The following is a 25,779-nucleotide window of genomic DNA, read 5'->3' on the forward strand; positions in this document are numbered from 1 at the left end:
AGTTGTAAAAAAAAAAAAGACAAAAAAAAGACAAAAAAAAGGAGATCAAAAGGAGTTAGAAGGTTAAATGTTTTGAAAGAAAAGAAGAAGGAGAAGTTTGCCTTTTATTATCATCTATTTCTCATATTTCATCTCTATATATCCATCATTCAACTTTTCATATCCATTTGCTTTTTGTTCATATTCTTTGCTTTTCTTTTCATATCCATTTCTTCTCATCATTTATATTCCTAAACTCTTCACACTTGTTGCTTCCATATTGACTACACTCAAAAATCTGTATTTTTAAGTGTATTGATTTTTCATTTGCTTTGCTTTGAAATTTACCTTAGTTTTCTTAAGAACTTTTAGGAGAAAATTGAGTAGTAAAAGGCAAGAGTGTGTGAGATCATCAGAGGGAAAAAGCCAAATCATTGTGTGCAAATACGAGTGATTGAGTGAAATATATTTGAGTGAAACACGTGAGGGAGTGGTGAAGTTCTTTTCATTTTTACAACATGTCTCAAGGCGGAAGTGAGGAAGCACCAATAGACACCAAATTGAACATTCAAGCTCTGCAACAACAATTCCAGCGGATGAATGCCCAACTTGAAGAAATCCGAGAACGATTAGATCATAATGACCAACAAGTGAATCAAAGGCAGCAAGGAGCTATGCCACGAGGGAGAAGGCAAAACAGACGTCCCTCCATTCCTCCAGCTGATCATGTTGATACTTATGAAGGTGAAAATGAAGAATTTGATGATGAAACCTCCCTAGCTTCCATACGAAGACAAAGAGATCATAGACCAAGACGACTTCGCCAGCACATGCATTAAAATAGAGATGTCGTCGATCGCAACATAGGTTCGATTAAACTTCTCTCCCACCTTTTCAAGGTAAAAATGATCCTGATGCTTACATTGAATGGGAAAGAAAAGTGGAACTTGTTTTCGATTGTCATAACTATTCGGAGGAAGAAAAAGTTAAGCTTGCAGCTGTTTCTTTTACTGACTTTGCAATTGTTTGGTGGGACCAATTGGTTCTAAATTGAAAAAGAAACCGAGAGATTCCAATTGACAATTGGGATGACATGAAAGCTGCCATGAGGAGAAGGTTTGTTCCTTCACACTATTATAGAGACTTACATTTGAAGTTGCAAAGTCTTAAACAGGGAACAAAATCTATTGAAGAATACCATAAGGAGATGGAAATAACCATGATTCGTGCCAATGTTGAAGAAGATAGAGAGGCAACAATGGCTAGATTCATTTGTGGTCTCAACCGTGAGATTGCGAATGTTGTGGAACTACAACATTATGTGGAAATTGAAGATGTGGTCCACATGGCTATGAAAGTTGAGAGGCAACTTAAAAGAGGAGGAAGATCATCATCCAAGCATGAAGCTGCTGGTTCATCTAATTGGAAGTCCAAATGGAGTCCTACTCCAAAACAAGAAGAAAAGCCTACTTCTAGGCCTAAAGAAGAAAAAAACTATGACCAAACAATCTGAAAAAGGTACTTCTTCCAACCAAACTCAAAAAAATCGTGATATTAAATGCTTCCGATGTCAAGGCTTTGGTCATATTTCTTCTCAATGCCCAAACAAGAGAATCATGATTTTGCTAGATAATGGGGATATTGTTTCTGAAGAAGAAAATGATAAAGAGTCTATGCCACAACTTGAAGATGCTAGTGATATAGAACAGGCTGTTGTTGGTCAAGCCTTAGTTGTTCTTAGAGCCCTCCATGTTCAAGCTCAAATAGACAATGATGAACAACAACGTGAGAATATCTGAATATCTTTTACACTCGCTGCCATGTCAAAGAAAGAGTTTGTGGTTTGATAATTCATGGTGGAAGTTGTATGAATGTGGCAAGCAAGCTGATGGTGGACAAGCTAGGGTTGAAGACTCAAAAGCACCCTCATCCATATCGACTTCAATGGCTTAATGATAGTGGAGAATTAAAAGTCACAAAACAGGTACTTCTATCTTTTTCCATTGGAAGATATTCTGATGAAGTCCTTTGTGATGTGGTTCCAATGCAAGCAAGTCACATATTGCTTGGAAGACCTTGGCAATTTGATAGGCGTACCCTCCATGATGGTTACAAAAATAAGTACAGCTTTACCAAGAATGGCAGAAACATCACTTTGGCTCATTTACCCCCTCATCAAGTTCTTGAAGAGCAAAATCAAATTAAGAAATCTGTAGCAACCAATGCTAAACAAAGTAAGGATGAAAATGAGAGTTCAAAAGAAATTGTGACAAAAGAATCTGATAAGAAAAGTGAGAAAAAGAAAGAGGAAAAAAAAGTGAATTCTATACAAAAGAAAGAGAGATTAAGAGAGCTATGGTTTCACAGAAGCCAATGATGTTGATCTTGTATAAGGAAGCTTATCTCTCAACAACTAACCTTGATGATTCTTTGCCTAGTACAGCCATATCTCTTTTACAGGAATTTCAAGATGTTTTTCAGAAGAGATGCCACCAGGATTGCCACCAATTAGAGGCATTGAACATCAAATTGACCTAGTTCTGGGTGCCCAAATTCCAAATAGACCAGCTTATAGATGCAGCCCCGAAGAAGCAAAAGAATTGCAAAGACAAGTTGAAGAGTTGATGAACAAAGGTCATGTTAGAGAGAGCATGAGCCCATGTGCCGTTCCAGTTTTGCTAGTTCCCAAGAAAGATGGAACTTGGAGGATGTGCATTGACTGCCGTACTATCAACAAAATAACGGTAAAGTATCGTTATCCTATTCCCCGTCTTGATGACATGCTTGATGAACTCCATGGTTCCACTAGCTTTTCTAAAATTGATTTGAAATCTGGATATCATCAAATTCAAATGAAAGAGGGAGATGAGTGGAAAACTACTTTTAAAATAAAACATGGACTTTATGAGTGGTTAGTTATGCCTTTTGGATTAACTAATGCACCCAGCACTTCTTGCGTAAGTTTATTGGAAAATTTGTGGTTGTCTACTTTGATGACATATTGATTTACAGCAAGAACTTGCATGAACACTTAGGGCATTTAAAGAATGTTTTACTTGAGCTAAGAAAAGAGCAATTGCATGCTAACCTTAAGAAGTGTACATTTTGTTTGGACAAAATTGTGTTTCTTGGCTTTGTTGTAAGTACTAGAGGTGTAGAAGTTGATGAAGAGAAGGTAAAGGTGATCAAAGACTGGCCTACACCAACTACCATCACCGAAGTTAGGAGCTTCCATGGCTTGGCGGGATTCTACGAAGGTTTGTTCCAAACTTTAGCACTATAGCTGCTCCATTGACAGAAATCATCAAGAAAAGTGTTGAATTCAAATGGGGTGAAGCACAAGAGAAAGCATTCAACACCTTGAAAGAAAAGCTAAGTTCTGCCCCTTTATTACTTTTACCAGATTTCTCTAAAACTTTTGAAATCGAATGTGATGCTTCTGATATTGGTATAGGTGCTGTCCTAATACAAGACAAGAGACCCTTGGCTTACTTTAGTGAGAAGTTGAGCGGAGCTGCCTTGAACTACTCCACCTATGACAAAGAACTCTATGCATTGGTGAGAGCATTAGAGACGTGGCAACACTGCCTATGGTCAAAGGAGTTTGTTATTCACACCGATTATGAATCTTTGAAGTATTTGAAGAGCCAAGGTAAGCTTAATCGAAGGCATGCTCGTTGGGTTGAGTTTATTGAGATGTTCCCATATGTTGTCCAATACAAGCAAGGTAAAAATAATATTGTTGCTGATGCTTTATCAAGAAAGTATATTCGTCTATCTGGTCTTTCAACAAAGTTTTTGGGGTTCGAACATATCAAGGAGCTGTACCCACAAGATTCTGAGTTTTCAACAGTTTTTGAAGCTTGTGAAACAAAATCTTTTGAAAATTTTACAAGCAAGATGGGTACTTATTTCGGGAAAATAAGCTTTGCGTTCCGAAGTGTTCTTTACGTGAGCTTCTTGTCAGGAAGTCTCATGAGGGAGGATTAATGGGACATTTTGGTATTTTTAAAACTCTGGAAATTTTGAAAGAACATTTCTTTTGGCCTCACATGAAAAGAGATGTTGACAGAATTTGCAACAGATGTGTCACTTGCAAAAAGGCCAAATCAAGAGTGAAACCACATGGATTATATAAAGCTTTACCTATTCCTAGTCACCCTTGGACTGATGTTTCTATGGATTTTGTTTTAGGTTTACCTAGAACTAGAAGGGGAAAAGATTCAATTTTTGTTGTTGTAGACCGATTTTCTAAAATGGCACATTTTATCCCTTGTCATAAAACTGATGATGCCGTTCATATTGCTGAATTGTTTTTTAGGGAAGTTGTTCGTCTTCATGGTCTTCCTAAGACAATTGTTAGTGATAGGGATGTTAAGTTTCTTAGTCATTTCTGGCGAATTTTGTGGGGTAAGTTGGGAACAACTTTGTTATTTTCTGCTACTTGTCACCCTCAAACAGATGGTCAAACAGAGGTTGTGAATCGGACTTTAGGTACTTTGTTGCGTGCTATAATTAAAAAGAATTTGAAGACTTGGGAAGATTGCATTCCTTTTATTGAATTTACTTATAATAGAACTGTGCATTCTTCTACTTCTTATTCACCATTTGAAGTTGTTTATGGTTTTAACCCATTAACTCCATTGGATTTACTTCCTTTACCTGTTAACAAGATTACCAGTTTAGATGGGAAGAAGAAAGCTGAAAAGGTGAAGAAAATCCATGAAGAAGCACGCCAACATATCCTTAAACAAAATGAGCAAGCTACTGCCCATGCCAATAAAGGAAGAAAGGAAGTCATTTTTCAACTAGGAGACTTGGTTTGGGTACATTTTTGCAAAGAGAGATTCCCTAGCCAACGAAAATCAAAGCTCAATCCACGTGGGAATGGTCCTTATGAAGTATTGGAAATGATCAATGACAATGCTTACAAGATTGATCTTAAAGGTGAGTTTGATATTAGTTCTACCTTTAATGTTTCTGATCTTTCTCCCTTTTATGCAGATCTTGATTCGAGGACGAATCCTTTTCAAGAAGGGGGGAATAATATGATCCAGCTCAAGGACTTTGACAAGGACAAAGAAGATGCTCAAGATGATGGGGAGATTCCAATTGGGCCAATCACAAGAGCTCGGGCCAAGAAACTTGAAGAAGCTGTCCAAACTTTATTAACTCAAGCCCAATGAGAAGGTTCTAGTCCACATGAAGATTTGGACTTGAAGATGGTTAATATGTGGCAAGTTCATTTCAGCAATATCCAGCCCAATTAATTATCTAAACATGGAAAAGAAGAGTCTAATCCTTTCAAATTCGGATTCCTCTTTATGGTGCATTTATCATAGGCTTTTGGAAGGCTGAAGAACAATTTTGAGGCTTGCAAATGAATGATGAACCTAGTCAAAATGGTTGGGAGTTTTGCTGCAACTTCCCAAGGTTAATTAATTGCTGCCAAGACTTTAAGTAGTATTCCTTTCATCTTCACCAACTTTCATTTAATGTTTTTCTAGTTGGTTCAATGCACCCAAGGCTTGTTTTGCCTATAAATACTTGGTGTTTTCACTTGTAATCAAGCAATTCCGAAATATAATCTTTTGTGAGAATTTTCTCTCTATTGTTCTTGTGTAGAAACGGTAGTTTCAAGTACAACCACTTGAACCTCCAACCCTTGATAATATTGGTTTCTGACTCCCTATAGTCACGGGGTCAATATTCCTAATCCTTTGATAATATAGGTTTCTTGCTCTTTATAGCAACGGGTCTATATTCCTTTCCTTTTAATCTTTTTGGACGATCTGTGAATTGATTTCCGAACTATTGTTGTTGGGTCTCACGGCAGGTTCGTTGAGGTTTGCATCAGAGGACGTGCTCCATGCACCAAATCAATCCGATGATTGATTCTCTTTTGGCGGTAATGCTTGGAACCTGGGGGAGAAGAAGCCTCCAGATGACCTTCCCACTTGAACGAACTTCTATCAATCCCAAAATGCCCCTCAACCAAAACGCGTGGAACACGTACAGCCAACGTTTTCTAACACACATCTTTTAGTTAGAAAACAGATAAAACGTGTCCTTGCCTTTTGGAACTTATGCCACTACCTCCATCAGTGGCACAATATTTCATGCATCCCAATTTCTGATTCAGTCCATGCTTCGAGATAAGCCCCAACATCGAATCAGACTCGTTGCACACAGCTTTCCTCCCATAAGACCAGCATGTATCCTTCCAATACAACACCTTGGAGCACGTGCCCTCAGCCCCATGCTCTTGCGTATCCTCTAGATCTTGCACACGTTTCCCTAGGTCATCTAGGCCCAGATTTGGTCCCCAAGATGCCCAAATCTTCAAAGGCACGGTCAGACCTCAAACCTCCAGCGACCCGATCTGGTTTATACCTTGATCCGCGTCCGGTCGAGCCCGATTTGAGAGGGCCGTGACATCATGACCATATTGATCTTCATCAGCCATTGGATGAAGCATAATGGGATCGTGATGAAGCACCTTGGATTAGAGCTTTGGATACATCAGCCATTGGATGATGACATACTCCTTCTTGATGGCGCCTTCATCAATAGCCCTTGATTTTTATTGTCCACATAGATGGGACATAATAGGCTGGTGGCGTGATGGGGCTTCGTAGGAGGACGTGATGATAAAATAATGAGACAGTATGGCGTGAAAGATGATAAGTGGATAAGGATGAAATCATAACTACATTTATCTCCTTATCGCACCTCTTCATGTGATACGCCCCTTGATTTGATATGCCTCCTCATTAGAGGCACTCCCTTGAATCACACGCCTCCTCATGGGAATGGATGGAATTCATCCGGTAATGCATCCGTGCCATCTATAAAAGGGAGTGCGCTCCCTGTGTTTTCATTCATTTGGCGTTCCAAAAACCAACTCTCTCTTATCCCTTCTTTCTTACAAGTCTTCTTTCTTTCTAACATCTCTCTTTTAGGTTGTCCTAAGCCAAGACAAAGAGGTCTTCTTTAGGACAAATAGCTTAGAAGGAGATTTAGAAAAACAGAGAAAATAAAAGGAAGGAAAGCAAGCCATTAGAGTTCTTTGGAAGAATTCTGCATCAAGGATCAAGTTCTTTGGAGCTAGAGTCTTGACCCACTTTCTGTGTGGATCAATGTTGGAGGGTGAACACTTGGGCACTTAGTGAAAATTCTGCATATTGGATATAGCATTGGAGGTATTCCTCTATTACTAATATTTATTTATTTGATTGTTACCATTAAGGTGATCTTGGCTCATAAAGGTTTGATATAACGGAAATTTATTAAGAAACTTTGAAATCCCTAGCTTCCGCTGCCCACTAATAGGCATTAGAACCAATAGTGGTATCAGAGCCATTGGTTCAATCAAATGAACATGCATGACGTAGGATTTATAATTTGCTATGAAATAGCATTGTTATATGTTGTAGCATGTTTATAGAAACGTTGAGATAGCAATATTATATGATTGTTATATGCTATGAGATAGCAATGTTATATTTGTTCAAATGTTTTAAAGCATGTTCACACTCCTTGCTATGTTACATTAGAAATGCTATGCATGTATATGTTACATTTATAGAATGTGCAGGAGACCAGAAAGCCCTCATAAAAATTATATTAAGTCATAGTAGTGTAAGATACTTTGAGCTAACCTAGTTGGTGTCTAGGAAAGCACTAAAGGTGGTTACTTAATTAGGACCTTACTCTCTGAGTAAGGGGAGCCTCCCACCTGCTTACCTGGCCAATTGTTTGATTGTCTATTATGGATAAGCCTTATGCTAATAAACACTACATTATGCCTTCCTTCATGCCTCGACACTATTTGTCAAGATCCATGCTAGTTTGTTGTGCTAACACAAGGCTTGTTTTGGGGACTGATTTCATATTATCTTGGTGCATTAAGATGCTTGTGGCATATTTTAATTTGTTGCTTTGTTGTGCTAACACAAGGGCAACATTATTCGAATATCACTATATGGAAATGAAGGGTTTGACTTAATTACAACATTATTGTTTGTTGTGCTAACACAAGACAATAGGTGTGTTAGAGGACAAGGAAATGTTGGGAATTGCATGAGATGCAATTGGAAAGAGTTGTCTACCTATGAACTCATAAAGGTTTATTGTGTAAACACAAGGCCTTTATAAGGAATTAAGATCTCAACCCTACTAAGAAAAATTAGATTTTCTCATTTATCATAGGGGAGGGCTATAATATTCGATAAAAAATAGTAGAAGATGATTTAATAAAATTCTTATTTAATTGTAAACATGTCGTCATGATTGGTCTGTTTATGTTAGTCTCAAAAACATCAAGAAACGAGAAACAAGTGAGAGTGAGAGATTAATGGTTTGGAATGGAGATAACGGAAAGCTCTCAGGATTGCTATATGCATCGGAAACCCAATGGCTTTCATTGCCTTCAATGCCGCGAGTGCTCTTTTAGGAATTGGGGCCATTTTTAAATCAGCACTATCAGAACCTCAAACAAGAAGCCCAAATTTGGCAATGCCGCAACTTAATCCACCAACAGGAAACATATTCAAGAAGGAGATCAGAAATCATAGCTTCTACAAGATTGACACATGTAGATTCAAGAAAAGTAAAGATTCTTCGATCGAACCATAGAGATATGGGATAAAGGGATACAGATTCAAGAAAAGAAGCAGGGGCCCTAGCGGGAGACCTGAAGCATGTAATAACTTAGCGAGGAAAAGGGAATCGAGATCTGGGACGTCTGCAATTTACCTCGAGCGATTCGAACGAGGAACAAAAAAGAGCCCGCGATTCTTGAAGCGATTTCGCTCGAGAAACCCTAGGGCGAGCTCGAAACGCTCTCCCTAACCTCGATCCCAAGGAAATCTTGGCCACATTTGCATCCTATTCAGAGATCGATCGAGGGTAGGGTTTGGGAGAAGAGGGCTCCAAGTCCCCCTCAACCGCTCGGTCGTGTTCTCTCTCACCCATGAGAGTGTCGCAAACGAGTTGCGTGTCGCCCTTCTATTCTATTGGCTCGCGGGTTTGGTTTAAGCAGTTGCTTTGCGACTCCAGATTTCGGAACATTCTCGAGGTTTATTAGTTATTTTCTCTACCTTTAATTGTTCCTCAGGAGCATCAGAACCGCTCATGCAACCGCGCTGACCTCCGGATGCTGGCAATCTAGCATAAAAGATTCCCATGCGGGGACTATTTTGCTTCTAATGTTGCCTCCGAAAAGCCCAACAACAAGCATTAGAAAAAAAATTCTTCATTAGCTTCCAGAGATAGAATTGTCCTCAAGAGTTGGAGTTTTTTTTTTTTTTTTTTGATAAAGATAAGTGTGTATATATTTAAATTGAAGAAATGACGTACAAATGCACAGAGACATACCCCAAAAATCAAGGTTAGGAGGGCATACCCTTCTAGCCACAACAACTAACTATAAAGCTTGTAAGAACAAAATGACGAGAGTGTCAAAAGATATCATCAAAGAATCCCCACGAATTGTGAAGCCATCTATTAGCAGGAGATGGAATCACACCCGTGTGAGATTAATCCGAGTCATAATACAAAAGGTATCTCTCTCAGAAGAACACACTCATGTGTAGGGCCATCGCCATGCAAACGAGCATTACGTTCCCTCCAAATATGGTAGACCGCAGCTGCCACCATAAGCTTTGCAGTTCGACCCAAGAGTGAACGACCATCCATATGAGAAAGCCAAGAGATCGTATCCATCCATCTATGCGAGGCCCACGGAATATTACACTTGGCACAAAGAATGGACCAGATGCGCTGAGAGAATGGCACTCAAAAAATAAAGATCCACATCCTCATGCCCACCCCACACAAAACACATTGGGCGACCTGAATAATGCCAAAGCATATAACCTTAGCTTGAGTATACAAGGCATCCCGGATGGCTAACCAAAGAATAAAGGACATGCTTGGAATAGCTTGGCTATGCCAAACAAGCTTCCACTAGTCCACTCTACTATGATGCGGGCGCAATGACTCCCAAACACCAGACAGAGAAGGAATCCTTCGGAGCATCAATCCACTGCAAGACATCCAACCTTCTGCTATCTGGTCGGAATGAAGTAGGAGTACTACTAATGAGCTTAAACCATGGCAGGGAACGAGAGATAGGCCAGTGCCACCCTAGCCGTCAATAATAGCCTCCACCTTGGCATTCTACCCAAGGCCAGAATCATAGATAAACCTTTCCCCAAACACCTCAATAAGAGGATGAAGGGGATGCCAATGGTCAAACCAAAGTGAAATACTACTCCCATTGCCCACTCGATATCTCATCTTCCATCGGACAAGGCTGCGAAGACTAAGAATCTTTCGCCAACTCCAAGAGCAATCCCTGGGCATTTGATCTCCCAAATACTTCTGCCTCACAAAAGATAGAGCAAACCCAAGAAGACTAAAGAGAGTTACCGTCATCATTACAGAGAGCCCATAAGTGTTTGGTCATGGCTGCCCTATTCCAAGTCACCATGTTCTTAATGCCCAAACCCCCTTCCTCCTTAGGCAAACAAATATTGTCCCATGCTACCTTCACACCTCTAGTGCTAAGCTCACAACGCTTCCAAAGGAAAGAGCGCAAAGTGGATTCCACCTTCTTAATAATTGATTGGGCAAGATGAATAAGGAGGACCAATAACTTGGATGGAAAACAAAATAGATTTGATGAGTTGTAATCTACCTGCAAAGAAGAGAGCACGGCAAGTCCAACTCTTGGTTTTGGCAATAATCCGGTCCACCAACACCTTACAATTAGTAGCCTTTAACTTAGTCGTTATAAGTGGCACACCAAGATACCTAATCGGAAGCACTCAAGAGTTGGAGTTTGCAGAACCTATCACCTCTGTTTTTCCGACTTCCTCAACAAGAAAGAAGTCGCTCACGAACTCAAGGGCATATTTATAGGTGGTGATTAGACAGCGGACGGCCTTATCCGTGCTCCTCTTATTTGAATCTCTGCGGATCCACCGCATAAGAAGAAGTCAGGAAGGATGGAAGCTGACGCTCAGGGTGGTGGTGCCTTTAGATGCGAGCTACCTTTTGGATGGCATCATTTCATAACTAATTTTTTGCATCAATTTTTTTTAAAAAAAAATTGCATAGTTTAAGAAATAATTTCTTTTTATCAAGTAAAACATGATTAAGAAATTACTATTACTATTTTTTTATTATTGTCCATTATTGTTATCATAGTCATGATAAGAACAATTTAAATAAATGATAAAGAATGAAGTATCTTATTGTTATCAATATTAAGCATCAATTATATAAGTATCTAATTAGCCTCTCTTCCATCGTCTTTTGGTCTCATGCTTTTCAAACCACTGTTTACCTCATCAACCGACTACCTACTCCGCTTCTCGCAAACAAATGCCCATTTGAAGTCCTCTTTGGTCGACCTCCCAATCCGGCAAAACTCGGGATCTTTGGCTGTCAATGTTACCCTTGGCTCAAACCCTACACATCCAGTAAACTTGATCCCAAGTCTCGTCCCTGTTTGTTTTGGCTACTCTACATCTCGAAGTGCTTACAAATGCATGGATTTGGACTCTGCAAAAATATATATTTCCCGGCATGTTATCTTCGATGAGGCTCTTTATCCGTTTGCCACTACTCGCTCCTCTTTCTCGGTCTCTCCACGGGATGCTTTAGCAGATTTCGGGTGTCGCCGGGTTTCAAACAGTGGCTGCAACTTCACCTGACATCTCAACTCTTGTGGGATCGCCGTTCACCACTATTCCTGCAGGTACTTCTCTCACACAAACCGAGTTGCTATCTTCTCCAGCTGCACCTGCCACCTCCCGGACCATTCTCGGTTCCCGCTCCGCCTTCTCCACCTCATTCTTCTCAACGTATACATCCGATGATCATCCGTTCTCGCAATCATATCTTTAAACCCAAGAGCTTTATCTTGTCACCAAGCATCCTCTTCCTCCACCCATTGAGCCACCTGTGTTACACAAGCGCTCAAAGATTCCCACTGGTGACAGGCCATGTCCGATGAGTTCACTGCTCTCGTTCGCCATGGAACTTGGGATCTAGTACCTCGTCCGGCTTCCAGCAACCTTGTTGGGTGAAAATGGGTGTTTCGGATCAAACGACACCCTGATGGTTTACTCGCTGGTATAAGGCCCAGCTCGTTGCCAAGGGCTTTCATCAACGTCCGGAGATTGACTACACCGAAACCTTTAGCCCTGTTATGAAGCCAGTTACCATCCGGACAGTACTTGCTATTGCAGTTTCGAAGGGTTGCCAACTACGGCAACTCGATGTTAACAATGCTTTTCTTCCTCCCTCTCTCTCTTATTTCTCTTCTTCCTTCGTGATCATCCTTGATTCTTCTTGTTGATTACGATTGTTTCTTCTTTTCTCTCTTCTATAGTTGGATTAGCCTCTTTTTGATCCGATTACTTTGGGGTTTTTTTTTTCTGTGGGATTGTTTGGTTCTGGTGGGCTCTTCTTTTCACCTCATTGATGGATTCTCCTTCGAATGATAGTGGTTGGTGGTGGAGTTATTGGTTGATTAGGCCCTGGTTGCGGTGCTTTGAATCTTGATCCGAGTGGGTCTAAGTGTGGTGGTGCTGCTTCTTCAAAGGTTGTTCTTGGTGACAAGAAGGGAGTGGTGGATGCTAGTTCTGCACGAATAGCCTGGGGTTGCCAAATACCAAGGTTGGAGATGTTAATGGTGGCATTCAAGTTGCTGGGTTGGATCATATGGTGCATCCACTTGGAGGTGAGAATGCAGGTCGGTTTGGAGCCATTGGTGATGGTGGTGTGCCTCCTCAAGGGGCAATACAGCCTCCCACAGCGGCACTACTCTTCCCTCAACAACTGCTGCGAAATTCAAATGGAGATTTTTCTATTGACAAAGGAGCTATTTTCGGGAAGTAAGAATACTACACCTATGAATGATGCTGATTATGAAGGAAACTTTCCTTCCTTGCAAGCTAGTAATTGTGGGAAGAATTTCAAAAATCTGCTGGCTTGTAGAGAGATTCAAATCTCTCCAAATTAAGTCAGCCACCCTCTCCTTCCATTGTCTCTCAAGCCCAACTAGGTAACTTTCCTATATGCAAGCTACTACTTGTGGGAATCATTTGAATGATCAGTTGCTTTTGGGAGATTCATTTTATCTCCAAAAAAAGTCAGCTAGCCTCTCCTTCAAGTTTGAATCAAGCTCAAGGCCTTGGAGTGGGCTATGATCTTGTGGGGGGCCGTGCATACCAATGAGCTAGTGTGATTGTGGCTGAAAATCCTAAGGTTCAGCCTAGCTTTATTAATGTATGGTGTGGGCCTCAATTTGGTAGAACCATTCCAAGACCTCTCATTCGTTGCATTATGAACCACCATTGAGAGAAGAAGGTCGGGTTAAGGGTGCTACCCACCGTCCTAGCATTGTTGAAGAGGGATGTGAGGTATGGAAGGCTACTCTCATTGCTACTTTGTGGAAATAAGCTCCCATTTCCAATTGTGAATTCGATTGCTCATAGATATGGCGTAGTTCGGGATTGAAAGAGGTTGATGCAAATCTCAACGAACCTGCCGTGAGACCCAACAACAATAGTTTGGAAAATCAATTTGCAGATCGTCCAAAAGGTTAAAAGGAAAGGAATATAGACCCCGTTGCTAGAAAGAGCAAGAAACCTATATTATCAAAGATTAGGAATATGACCCTGTGACTATAGAGAGTCAGAAACCAATATTATCAAGGGGTGGAGTTCAAGTGGTTGTACTTGAAACTACCGTAAAGTTCTACACAAGAACAATAAAGAGAAAATTCTCACAAAAAGATTATATTCAGAATTGCTTGATTACAAGTGAAACACCCAAGTATTTATAGGCAAAACAGCCTTGGGTGCATTGAACCAACTAGAAAAACATTAAATGAAAGTTGGTGAAGTGAAAGGAATACTACTTAAAGTTCTTGGCAGCAATTAATTAACCTTGGAAAGTTGCAGGCAAAACTCCCAACCATTTTGACTAGGTTCATCCTTCATTTGCAGGCCTCAAAAATGTCCTTCGCCTTCCAAAGCCTATGATAAATGCACCATAAAGAGGAGTCCGAATTTGAAAGGATTAGACTCTCTTTTTCATGTTAAATAATTAATTGGGCTGGATATTGTCGAAATGGACTTGCCACATATTAACCATCTTCAAGTCCAAATCTTCATGTGGACTAGAACCTTCTCCTTGGGCTTGAGTTAATAAAGTTTGGACAGCTTCTTGAAGTTTCTTGGCCCGAGCTCTGTGGATTGGCCCAATTGGAATCTCCACATCATCTTGAGTCATCTTCTTTGTCCTTGTCAAAGTCCTTGAGCTGGATCATATCATTCCCCCCTTCTTGAAAAGGATTCGTCCCTCGAATTCAAGATCTGCATAAAAGGGAGAAAGATCAGAAACATTAAAGGTAGAACTAATATCAAACTCACCTTTAAGATCAATCTTGTAAGTATTGTCATTGATCTTTTCCAGTACTTCATAAGGACCATTCCCATGTGGATTGAGCTTTGATTTTCGTTGGCTAGGGAATCTTCCTTTGCGAAAATGTAACCAAACCAAGTCTCCTGGTTGGGAAAATGACTTCCTTTCTTCCTTATTGGCATGGGCAGCAGCTTGCTCATTTCGTTAAGGATATGTTGGCATGCTTCTTCATGGGATTTTTCTTCACCTTTTCAGCTTTCTTCTTCCATCTAAACTGGTAATCTTGTTAATACGGTAAAAGAAGTAAATCCAATGGAGTTAATGGGTTAAAACCATAAAACAACTTCAAATGGTGAATAAGAAGTAGAAGAATGCACAGTTCTATTATAAGCAAATTCAATAAAAGGAATGCAATCTTCCCAAGTCTTCAAATTCTTTTTAATTATAGCACGCAACAAAGTACCTAAAGTCCGATTCACAACTCTGTTTGACCCATCTGTTTGAGGGTGACAAGTAGTAGAAAATAACAAGTTGTTTCCAACTTACCCCACAAAACTCGCCAGAGAATGACTAAGGAACTTAACATCCCTATCACTACAATTGTCCTTAGGGAGACCATGAAGACGAACAACGACCCTAAAAACCAATTCAGCAATATTGTTGCCCCAAGGTGACAACCAAGAGGGGGGGTGAATTGGGTCTTTTAAAAACTTTTCAACTACTTCTAATCTTTTAGAGTTAATTAAGCTAAGTTGTTATGGATGCATAGTGGAATTTAAACTTAGCAAGAGTATGATTCTAATCTAATCAACTATTAAGCAGCGGACTCAATAAAAGATTAGTCTAAGTTTGTCCAAGTATGCAATTCAATACAATGGTCTTAATGCTGTTATATTGAATGAGACTTGATTAAGTAAATTTGAATATGCTTGCCAACTAAAAGATGCACGGAGAAGAGTTAAGCAAGCATAGTATCTAAGTAAGTAAGTGAGTGAGGAAGTTAGATAATAAAGAGCATCACAAACACAACAAAAGTATAGTGGTTCGGTGCATCCCAGCACCTACATCCACTCCCCAAGACCTCTTGGGAATTTCACTATAATCCCTCAGATTACAGCCGGTTGTTTTACAAGCTCACAACCCAACTTGTTGTTTTGCGAGATCACAACGAACTCGGTCGGTTTTCACAGGCTCACCGACTAGAACCAACCGATTGTTTTCACGGGCTCACAATCCATTTTCCAAAGGCTCACCAACCACAACCTTACAACGATTGTTTTCCGGGTTCACAATCAACCCAGTTGGTTTTTCCCAAAGGCTCACCAACCACAACCTTACAACGTTGGTTTTTCCTTTCGTTCACCAACAAACCTTAACACCTTGATTCAATCCCTCGATTGAATCAAGTTACAAGATATTAGACTAAGAATTTAAAGCAAATACAAGCTTCTTAACTAAGCAAATATAGCAAATATAAACAATTAGAGTAAAGAGAAGCCCTCAAACGAGTTTTGAAGATGAAGGAGCTCGGCTTCTTCTTTACTTGACCCCTCTTCTGATTTGGCAGCGAAGTAAGAGGATCACCGAGGCAGTACACGGATGGAGAGAAGCTTTGGGATTCACTTGGATGCTCTTCTTCTCTCTATTTTACTTTGAATGGCCCTTTTGTGCTTATGGGAGATTTTTCTTGTAATCTCTTTGACAATCTCTTCCTAAATGTTCTTTCCCACTTCCATAACCTTCTCCCCTAGCTCTCCTCTTGATTTATAGCTTTTGATGGTGTGGAAACAAAAACTAGCCGTTAGAGACAAAAATAGAGCCGTTATGACCCATCTGCACATTCTGACAATGTATCCGTTGGGCTCGGAGTCGACTCGCGCGATCTGGAGACGACTCGGCCGTTACTGGAGTCGACTCGTGCTTGACTGGAGACAACTCGGCCACTGTTCCAAATTTGAATTAATGTGCATGCCTGTCCTAGAGTCGACTCGGACCAAACTGGAGTCGACTCGCAATAGCTGAGACGACTCGGGCACTTGGGGGTCGGCTCATTCTCAGGAATCCCAGAGGACATATTTCTCTGATTTTCTTCCTCGAGTCGACTCGAATTCTCTTGGAGTCGACTCGGCTCTCAGAGCCCAAAAACTGTCCCTCTGTCTTTCAAGTAGAACTGTCTCGGAGTCGACTCCGCGCTTTCTTGGAGTCCGACTCGGCTGACTCGTTCACAGTGTATTCTTGATCTTCTTTCTCATCATATGCTTTCCTCTGAGAGTCGACTCTTGCACAGTTAGGAGTCGACTCGCCTGACTTCGGAGTCGACTCGTGGTCTCTAGAGTCGGCCGGTTGCAGGGTCTTAAAATTCATTGTTCTGTCTTTCCTCTATTACTCTTTGAGTCGACTCGGAAACGTTGGGAGTCGACTCGGCATGTTATCGGAGTCGACTCGAATTTTCGAGGAGTCGACTCGAGAACTATTCTTTTGAATTTTTCTTTAGAATTTGCACCTCCAACTTGAATACTTTTAAACTTGAAACTTGGGCCAATAAATTATAGCTTTCTTCCAACTTTTCTTGAGAGCTTTGGAGGCCTTCTTGTATTCTTCCAACTTGCTATATTCCTTGCAAAATAAATATCTTTCTCCCTTGCAACACAAATATTAGTATTTATACTTCAAGGTTTTGTGATCATCAAAATCAAATCTTAAATCAATCTTTGGGTCATCAGTCTCCCCCCTTTTTGATGATGACAAAACTTGGAGTATATGCAATATAAAATATATTGTGTTCTAGAAGTAATGCATAGCCTACATTGTTTGAAGTTAGAAAATATATATCTTTAAAATTATACTTCATGATAATGCTTTTAGATTTAATCTTAACATAATCAACACATAAAGCATTATGAGCATATACTCAGATATTTCTCCCCCTTTTGACAACATCAAAAAGATAGTGAAACATTAAGCACAATTGATTTATAGTACTCCTGATTTGCCTGTCTAATTATTGCAAGAATATGAATCATATAACTCAAAGGCAATAAAAAAGATTAATGAGCATAGATCAGAGCTAATTAGGATAATTTCAAAGGAGAACACATCGAATGTGATTCCAAGGATAGTTTTCAACTCAAAGTGTAGGTAGAATCTTTCTTAGGTTAATTCAGAAGTACCACAAATGATATTCAAGGAAAGCACGAATGGAAATCTAACTTCTCTTCAATAATTAGTATGAAAGCTTGTTCATTTAAGATCTTTTGCCCAATATATTAAGTGTTTTAGCAACATGAGAGCAATTTAACTAATTTTCAGAGTTAAGAGCAATATATTAAGTATGATTGCAAAGTTCTTTTATGGTGTAAAAATATTGTGGCATACATGCCAAAACATGAATTCATGCAATTTAATGATATATCTTAGAGCTACTCAAAGAATTCAACACATTATTCTCTCCCTTTTTCAGTAAGTTAGAGGCCCTTAAGATCAACTGTTTGAATTGCAATTTGATTCATGATTTATGCATAAGATATATTAACCAAATAACAAGCCTCAAGGTGTATCATAAAGATTTTCAGATTTAAATTTCAGATGATACATATTGGAGAGTATTAGGATCACTTTTCATTTAGTATTCTTTCTCTCTCCTTTAATTATAGATTTATGCGATTAAGTTCCATAAGATCGCTCCTTCTGAGATTTTCTTTCTCCTCCTCAATTGATCATTCCATTTAAGAGTTTAGAATTTGAAGATAATGTTCAATAAAATTGTCAATCTCAAAAAAAATATATTTTCTATAAGTTTCAGCTTATTTTCATAAGAACTCAATGTTTGAGATAGACAACCATTTATAGAACTCATCTCAAGGTATAAACTTATTATATAATTAAAGCAAGTCTTGCAAAATAAGGAGGTTCATCAAAAATCAATCCATAAAATTCAAGGGTATGCATCAAATTAAAGTAACTTTAGGATAAGATACTGAATATCTAAAGCTCCCCCTCAAAAGATGCATTCTTCTTTAATCATTCTTTCTTTTGTTGAATTTCAGATTTTAATGATAAACGTGAATAAAACTGAAACTTTATGATATCAAGAATGTAGAGTGATCTAGAATTATTCAAAATTTATAATAATCACTCTTTTTAATCTTTCAAGAACAAGTTATGCTTCCTCTTAATCTTTGAGAAAATGTAACCGAAATATTAATCAAAAAAATGATTCATTGGAAGCTCAAATTCTTTCAAAGCATTTACATTTTCTTTCCTTTTAAGAATCATTTGAGTGAGCTAAAATGTTTCTAGACTTAAGATCATTCACTCTTTAATAATAGCTCTTTCTTTTAGTGATGGAAGCAACAATCATGCAGAAAGGGATATAGAAGATCATTCAAGTGAGTGTTTATAGGATCTAATTTCTTACTCATAGATTCACAGCAATGTATACATGAAACATAATAAATCTTTTTAATATCAAAATAAAATCATATATTTAAAATATTTTGTTTGCAATCAAGATCATTGAAAGACACAACATTTAGACCAATATTAGTACATTTTAATGATAAGAAAAGATATGTTTCGATGCGTATCGAGACAATCAACCAAGGCGTCAAAATTAATTCTGTTTTTCTTATGTTAAAATTTTCATTTAGAAATCATATTGAGTTATTCTCCCTAAATGACGCGATCATTAAAGCATATAACTAAGGTTACAAAGATGTAACGATATAAGCATTTTGAAGTTAAGTTTAAGCTTTTATACAAAATCAGATTCTGAATTTTTATAAGAATTTCCAAGAAGGCTTTCAAAATTGTAATTTGAGATATGTATCTTCCACATTGTAGCTCATCTTAAATCACTAAGATTGAAAACACATATTTCAATAACATTAGAACACTTTCAGAATCTTTGTATTTAATATTGAGTTTTGGTATAAATTAGAATATTATATATCAAGATTAGACAAGTTGAAGGATAAAACAAACTCAATTCATTTTTGCCTATATAAAGATATACTTCTCTTCTCCTTTCTACAGATTTATTCAACTTTCAGATTGTGAATGACAATGACAAATCTGAAATTTCTTTCAATAATACCAAACAAAAATTTTATGTAGTATTTCAAACATTCAATCAAATTATCCCAAGCATGGAGCATTACAAAATATAGAGAACCCATAATTCAAGACATCATGCCACATGCAAAATATATTATGTGTTAAGTCATGCATTAAAATATTAAGAACAAGCATGTCAAGGATCAAAATCAATTCTTTTCAAATAAACTCCCCCTATTTAAATATAATCTTGCATTAATTTCAATCCTTAAAGTGTGTTTTCAAGTGATTAAAAATTTTGACTTGATTCTTCTTATATACTTTCATTTACTTTGTCTTTCATTTTTTACTTTCTTATGCCTCTATACTCTATTTGCTCCCTATCCGGTGAGTTAGAAGGGGCACGAGGTACTACCACTAGCCTCCCTCTTGTGCCGTCCCTAATATACCCCTACACCAAATAGTTGGGTCCAAATAGTGCCGGGTACTACCACTAGCCTCCCCCATTGGCCACCATTCCCTATGATGAGCAATATAGAAATGTTAAAAAGTTCACTTCAAACTCTTCCTGTTTAAGTGTAATTAATTACGAATTTTATCCCTTCCAAATGTTGCTGAATAATTATGCTTGTTTTGCTTTTCCTTAAGATTGGAGTATTTGCCTTTACTTAGATTTTACTTCTCTTGAATAATATCCATTTTCTTTTTCTTTATCTCTCTCTCTTTTTGTTATTCTCAAGTAATTTACATGAAAGAGCAGAATAAAGAAATAATCTTATGTATCATATAGATGTATATCATGCAAACAATATTTTCATTGTGCTCAAGGATTCATAATTTCTCACAAGTTATTTTAAATCAAAATTTTAGCATAACTTGTGTATTATATGGTTATGACATAGGCAAATATATATTTTAGTTTAGGCAAAACCATGAAACAATTTCTAAAAGTATAAGTCAATCAATACATATATAGACATGATATCAAAAATTAATAATTAAAGACTTTAATCATGCCATAATAAGATTTAAGTTATTGACTTTGCTCAATTAATTTATGAGAGAGGTATCTAGAATTACCAATTCATTCTGCATTCTTCAGTCAAATACCTACTAGATTTCTTATGTATGAACTTTTGGCTGAAGAAGGTCCTCTCTCTTGTTTGCATGTGAATTTTTATTGTATCTTACATGGAGATATCCTTCAAGTTGAAATCTCTCACTTTCTTGCTCAAGGATCCTGCATTATTAACAAAATTCTTTTCTTTCTTGAAGGAAAGTCATTAGTTTCTTCAAGATACAAACCATTCATCCAACATATTTTTAACTAGGTGACTCAATATAAGATATGACAATAGTTGAATATTGAGTCCACTTTACTCAAGAGATTGCCTAAATATAAGCAAGCACATATCACTTGAACTAAAGAGATAGTTTCATTAACCAAGATGGCTCAAGGACAAGCATGTGAGGCAATAGGAGATTTATCAAGGTCAAACCAATTTCTTATTTTCAAAATCAATTTAGTTTAGATTTTATTTGCTTAAGATAATTATCAATAAAACACGCTAGCTAAGTTTTAATCAACTAATCTTAAACAGTTGTTTCTATCAAAATTCAGATTATGATTTATTTGTTAACAATAAAATATGATTCATTAAAGTTAGATTGAAGTCTTGCACAAGGGCACATAATGAGCATACAATCTGGTCTACTAGCTGTATAATAAAATAATTATTCTATCATGCTTCAATACAGCTTTAAAACAATAGATCTACTTTGCTCATCCTTTTCAAATTCTACAAGATGGGGTCATAGATATACCTTCTTCATGCAATCTTCTATAAGAGTTTTCTTGTGGACAAACTTTGGTCAATGAAGATCCCCTTTCTTGTTCGTCATAATTTGGAGTTCGAGAGAAAATGTTAATTCATTCATCATACATATTTCAAACTCACCTTGCATGAGCTTAGTGAAATCTTCATATAGATCTTCATTTGTAGAACCAAAAATGATGTCATCAATGTATACTTTGGAGCAAATAAGATATCACAAATTCTTCTTTTTGATGCATAGATTTATCACTATTACTTTCTATCAAAAAGGTTATTCAAGCTTTTATATCATGCTTTTGATGCTTGTTCCAAATCATATATTGCTTTATCATATTTGTAATGAGTGTTTTCAAATATGGTGGTTATTTAACATATATCTTCTTTAATAAAATAAGCACCTAGGAGTGCATTCTACACATTCATTTGATAGAATATAAAGCTCATAAAGCAAGCAAATGATAATGGTGATCTTTACTTCTAATCATGCAAGAATTCATCAAGATCTATTTCATCTTTTCTTGATTTAGTCTTTTAGTAATCATCAATTTACTTTATTAAGTGCATTTCTGAAAAACTCAATTTGGTTCTAATTATTAATAAGTTTTCAGATTGTTATATGTAAAAGATTAACCATATACATATATAATTTAATTTTAGTATCTTGATAATAAATCATTAGTCTCATAAAGAATAAAATGAATTCATATTTCTACAACTAGAATCTTTTCATGAATATTCTATATGCATTGCTTGATGAATGATATTCAAAGATAGAAATATCTTTATCAGATTTGGCATTATTTTCATAAGAACATATATAACATGTATGACTGAAAAATATGAAAGATATGCAATAGTTCATTTTCTATTTTTCAGAAGATCAAAAGGAGTTTTCATCAAAAATAGATCTAATAGAAATCATATGTATGACAAGCAGTGATGATAGCTTTTAAAAATCATTTAAGTAGATGACTATCATACACAATTATCTTTTTCATTTCTTCAAGAATTCTATTAACCCTATTTTACTTATGGTGTCCTTGGTGCTGAAATAATTATTTCTGTATAAACTTTATCAGAATTTTGGTTTTCAACACTGTGCCATGATACTCTTTATCTTCACAGTTTGGAAACCTTTTTCATTTGAAACACTTTTACAAGATTTAGCAAATACAGAAAATACTTCAATTTTATTTGCCAAGAACAAATCCAATGTAAGCTTTTGAAAACTTAGTGATGGAAACAACATCCTTAGATTTAGAAATTGATTCTTGTTTGTTTCCTTAGTTAACATGCATAACAAACTTTGACCTTGCAGAAGATAATCTAAGTAAACCAATGACAAGGTCTTTTGAAATTAGGTCCATACTAGCATAAGGTAAGTTTATATGCCAAAAAGGATTCTTTGATCTTAGTATTTAAATGCATATATTCAAAGGTATACCAAGTACACATTCTCATGTTTATGATCAATAAAAATAATGCCATGGATAAAAACTCTTAATCAAGCATATAGAGAATTCATAGAGTTATTTTTAATTAATTAATCATTTAGCAACTTATCCAATAGTGAGTAGAGCATACTATAAAATGAAGTGATTTGAATATATTTCTTTCCATACCAAAAATATCACTCATATCACAAAAATGATTAATACTTGCAAGTTATGTTTTAATCAACTAATAAAGTAATTTCAATACGAGAGGATGCAAGAATTACTTATTTCATTATTTCTTTCATTTAAATCATTCTTCTTAATTATATTTAAATTCAATTCTTTAACACATGTCTAGAGCACCCATTGTTTAGATAACATCTTTCATTGGAACCTTGGATAGCTAGACATACTTGCTGAAAAATAATCATATTTTCAACTTAGGAACCCAAGCTCTTTTGGGTCCTTGTAGGTTAGCTATAATTGTTCCTTTGGAATCCATATTTTCTTAATAACTATTTTGTCCATAAATTTACAGATTTAGGATTACAAGGGATGTATTTCTGTATCCTCTTGTTGAATTTAACAAACATAGATCGAACATAAGTAGTAGATAAACTTTTAGTTTTCTGTTTTTGCCTTTTAGGTTCATCAAATTTGTAATGTATAGATTTAGGAACAATAGAACAGATTTTACTTAGCTTTTATTCCTGTTATCAGTATTATAAGAATCTATTTTAGAATAATTAAAAACTATTTTAACAAACATATTCTTGAAAGATTTTTGGGTGTACCAAGGTTGATATCCTAATCCAACTTTATCAAATTCAGCTCTTTGATTATTTATCATTAGGTTCAATTTTTCTGAGCTGAAGGTAAATCTTTCAACAACAGGTTTTAATTTGTCAACTTCTTTAGTTAATCTTCTGTTATCTTCTGAAAGTAATTCATTGTTTTTCTTAAGTTTATCATGGCTTCAGTGAGAAGTTTAAAGTGATTTCTTTGATTTAGTTCTTGATTTTCTTTAATTAAGATTTCAGTTTTATTAGTTAGTTTCAGTTTTTCATCTATTAGAATTTGATTTTCATTCTTCAAGTTCTTGTTCTTATAAATAAGTTTCTTATATTCTAAATACAAATTAGAAAAGGCATCGTGAAGTTCATCAAATGTAAAATTGCTTTCAGTTTCAGCATGTACCTCATGTGCCATGAAGCATGAATTTGCAATATGATACTGCTCTTCTTCTACACATGATGTTTCAGATTTGTTAGTGCATTCATATTTGTCTTCAAGCATATTCCATATTTCTTTAGCAGTCATGCAAGAAGATATGCAATTAAACTCATTCCTATCTAATGCACAATATAATAGGTTCATGGTTTTTGAGTTTTGTTGAACCATTTTCTCATTATGACTAGTGTTTGTGTGTGTTCCATTGACTATAATGCACCATAAATTATAATCAAGTGATTGTATGAAAATGCGCATGCGTGCTTTCCAATGTGTATAGTTTATGCCATTAAATAGTGGAGGTGTATCAATTAATTGTCCTTCTCCTAGAAACTATCTATTTGAGTTGTCATGATCTTTGGCTCTTGATCGTGAGATCAATAATTAATCTTAGAGGCACGCTGCTCTGGTACCAACTTGTTGCCCAAGGTGACAACCCAATAGGGGGGGTGAATTGGGTCTTTTAAAAACTTTTCAACTACTTTCTAATCTTTTAGAGTTAATTAAGCTAAGTTGTATTGATGCATAGTGGAATTTAAACTTAGCAAGAATATGATTCTAATCTAATCAACTATTAAGCAGCGGACTCAATAAAAGATTAGTCTAAGTTTGCCCAAGTATGCAATTCAATACAATGAGTCTTAATGCTGTTATATTGAATGAGAATTGATTAAGTAAAATTGAATATGCTTGGCAACTAAAAGATGCACGGAGAAGAGTTAAGCAAGCATAGTATCTAAGTAAGTAAGTGAGTGAGAAAGTTAGATAACAAAGAGCATCACAAACACAACAAAAGTATAGTGGTTCGGTGATCCCAGCACCTACATCCACTGCCCAAGACCTCTTGGGAATTTCACTATAATCCCTCAGATTACAAGCCGGTTGTTTTACAAGCTCACAACCCAACTTGATGTTTTGCGAGATCACAACGAACTCGGTCGGTTTTCACAGGCTCAGCCGACTAGAACCAACCGATTGTTTTCACGGGCTCACAATCCAACCCAATTGGTTTTCCAAAGGCTCACCAACCACAACCTTACAGACGATTGTTTTTCGGGTTCACAATCAATCCCAGTTGGTTTTCCCCAAAGGCTCACCAACCACAACCGTTACAATGTTGGTTTTCCCTTTCGCTACCAAACAAACCTTAACACCTTGATTCAATCCCTCGATTGAATCAAGTTACAAGATATTAGACTAAGAATTTAAAGCAAATACGAGCTTCTTAACTAAGCAAATATAGCAAATATAAACAATTAGAGTAAAGAGAAGCCCTCAAATGAGTTTTGAAGATGAAGGAGCTCGGCTTCTTCTTACTTGACCCTCTTCTGATTTGGCATGAAGTAGAGGATCACCGAGGCAGCACACGGATGGAGAGGAAGCTTTGGGATTCACTTGGATGCTCTTCTTTCTCTCTATTTTACTTTGAATGGCCCTTTTGTGCTTATGGAAGATTTCCCTTGTAATCTCTTTGAAATCTCTTTCCTAAATGTTCTTTCCCACTTCCAAACCTTCTTCCCCTAGCTCTCCTCTTGATTTTATAGCTTTTGATGGCGTGGAAACAAAAACTAGCCGTTAGAGACAAAAATAGAGCCGTTATGACCCGTCTGCAAATTCTGACAATGTATCCGTTGGGCTCGGAGTCGACTCGCGCGATCTGGAGACGACTCGGCTGTTACTGGAATCGACTCGTGCTTGACTGGAGACGACTCGGCCACTGTTCCAAATTTGAATTAATGTGCATGCCTTGTCCTAGAGTCGACTCGGACCAAACTGGAGTCCGACTCGCCAATAGCTGGAGA

The 25,779-nt window shown here is 37.0% G+C and overlaps 1 protein-coding gene across 1 annotated transcript; it reads left to right on the forward strand.

Annotated features, from left to right (window-relative positions):
- The first annotated feature begins 1,059 nt into the window (after positions 1 to 1,059).
- LOC120106674 lies at positions 1,060 to 1,586 on the forward strand. The gene has a single exon (XM_039119712.1). The coding sequence runs from the start codon at positions 1,073 to 1,075 to the stop codon at positions 1,490 to 1,492; it is 420 nt and encodes a 139-aa protein (XP_038975640.1). The 5' UTR covers positions 1,060 to 1,072; the 3' UTR covers positions 1,493 to 1,586.
- Positions 1,587 to 25,779: the final 24,193 nt, after the last annotated feature.

This window comes from Phoenix dactylifera, unplaced genomic scaffold (genome assembly GCF_009389715.1).
Source record: "Phoenix dactylifera cultivar Barhee BC4 unplaced genomic scaffold, palm_55x_up_171113_PBpolish2nd_filt_p 000602F, whole genome shotgun sequence".
NCBI lineage: Eukaryota > Viridiplantae > Streptophyta > Magnoliopsida > Arecales > Arecaceae > Phoenix > Phoenix dactylifera.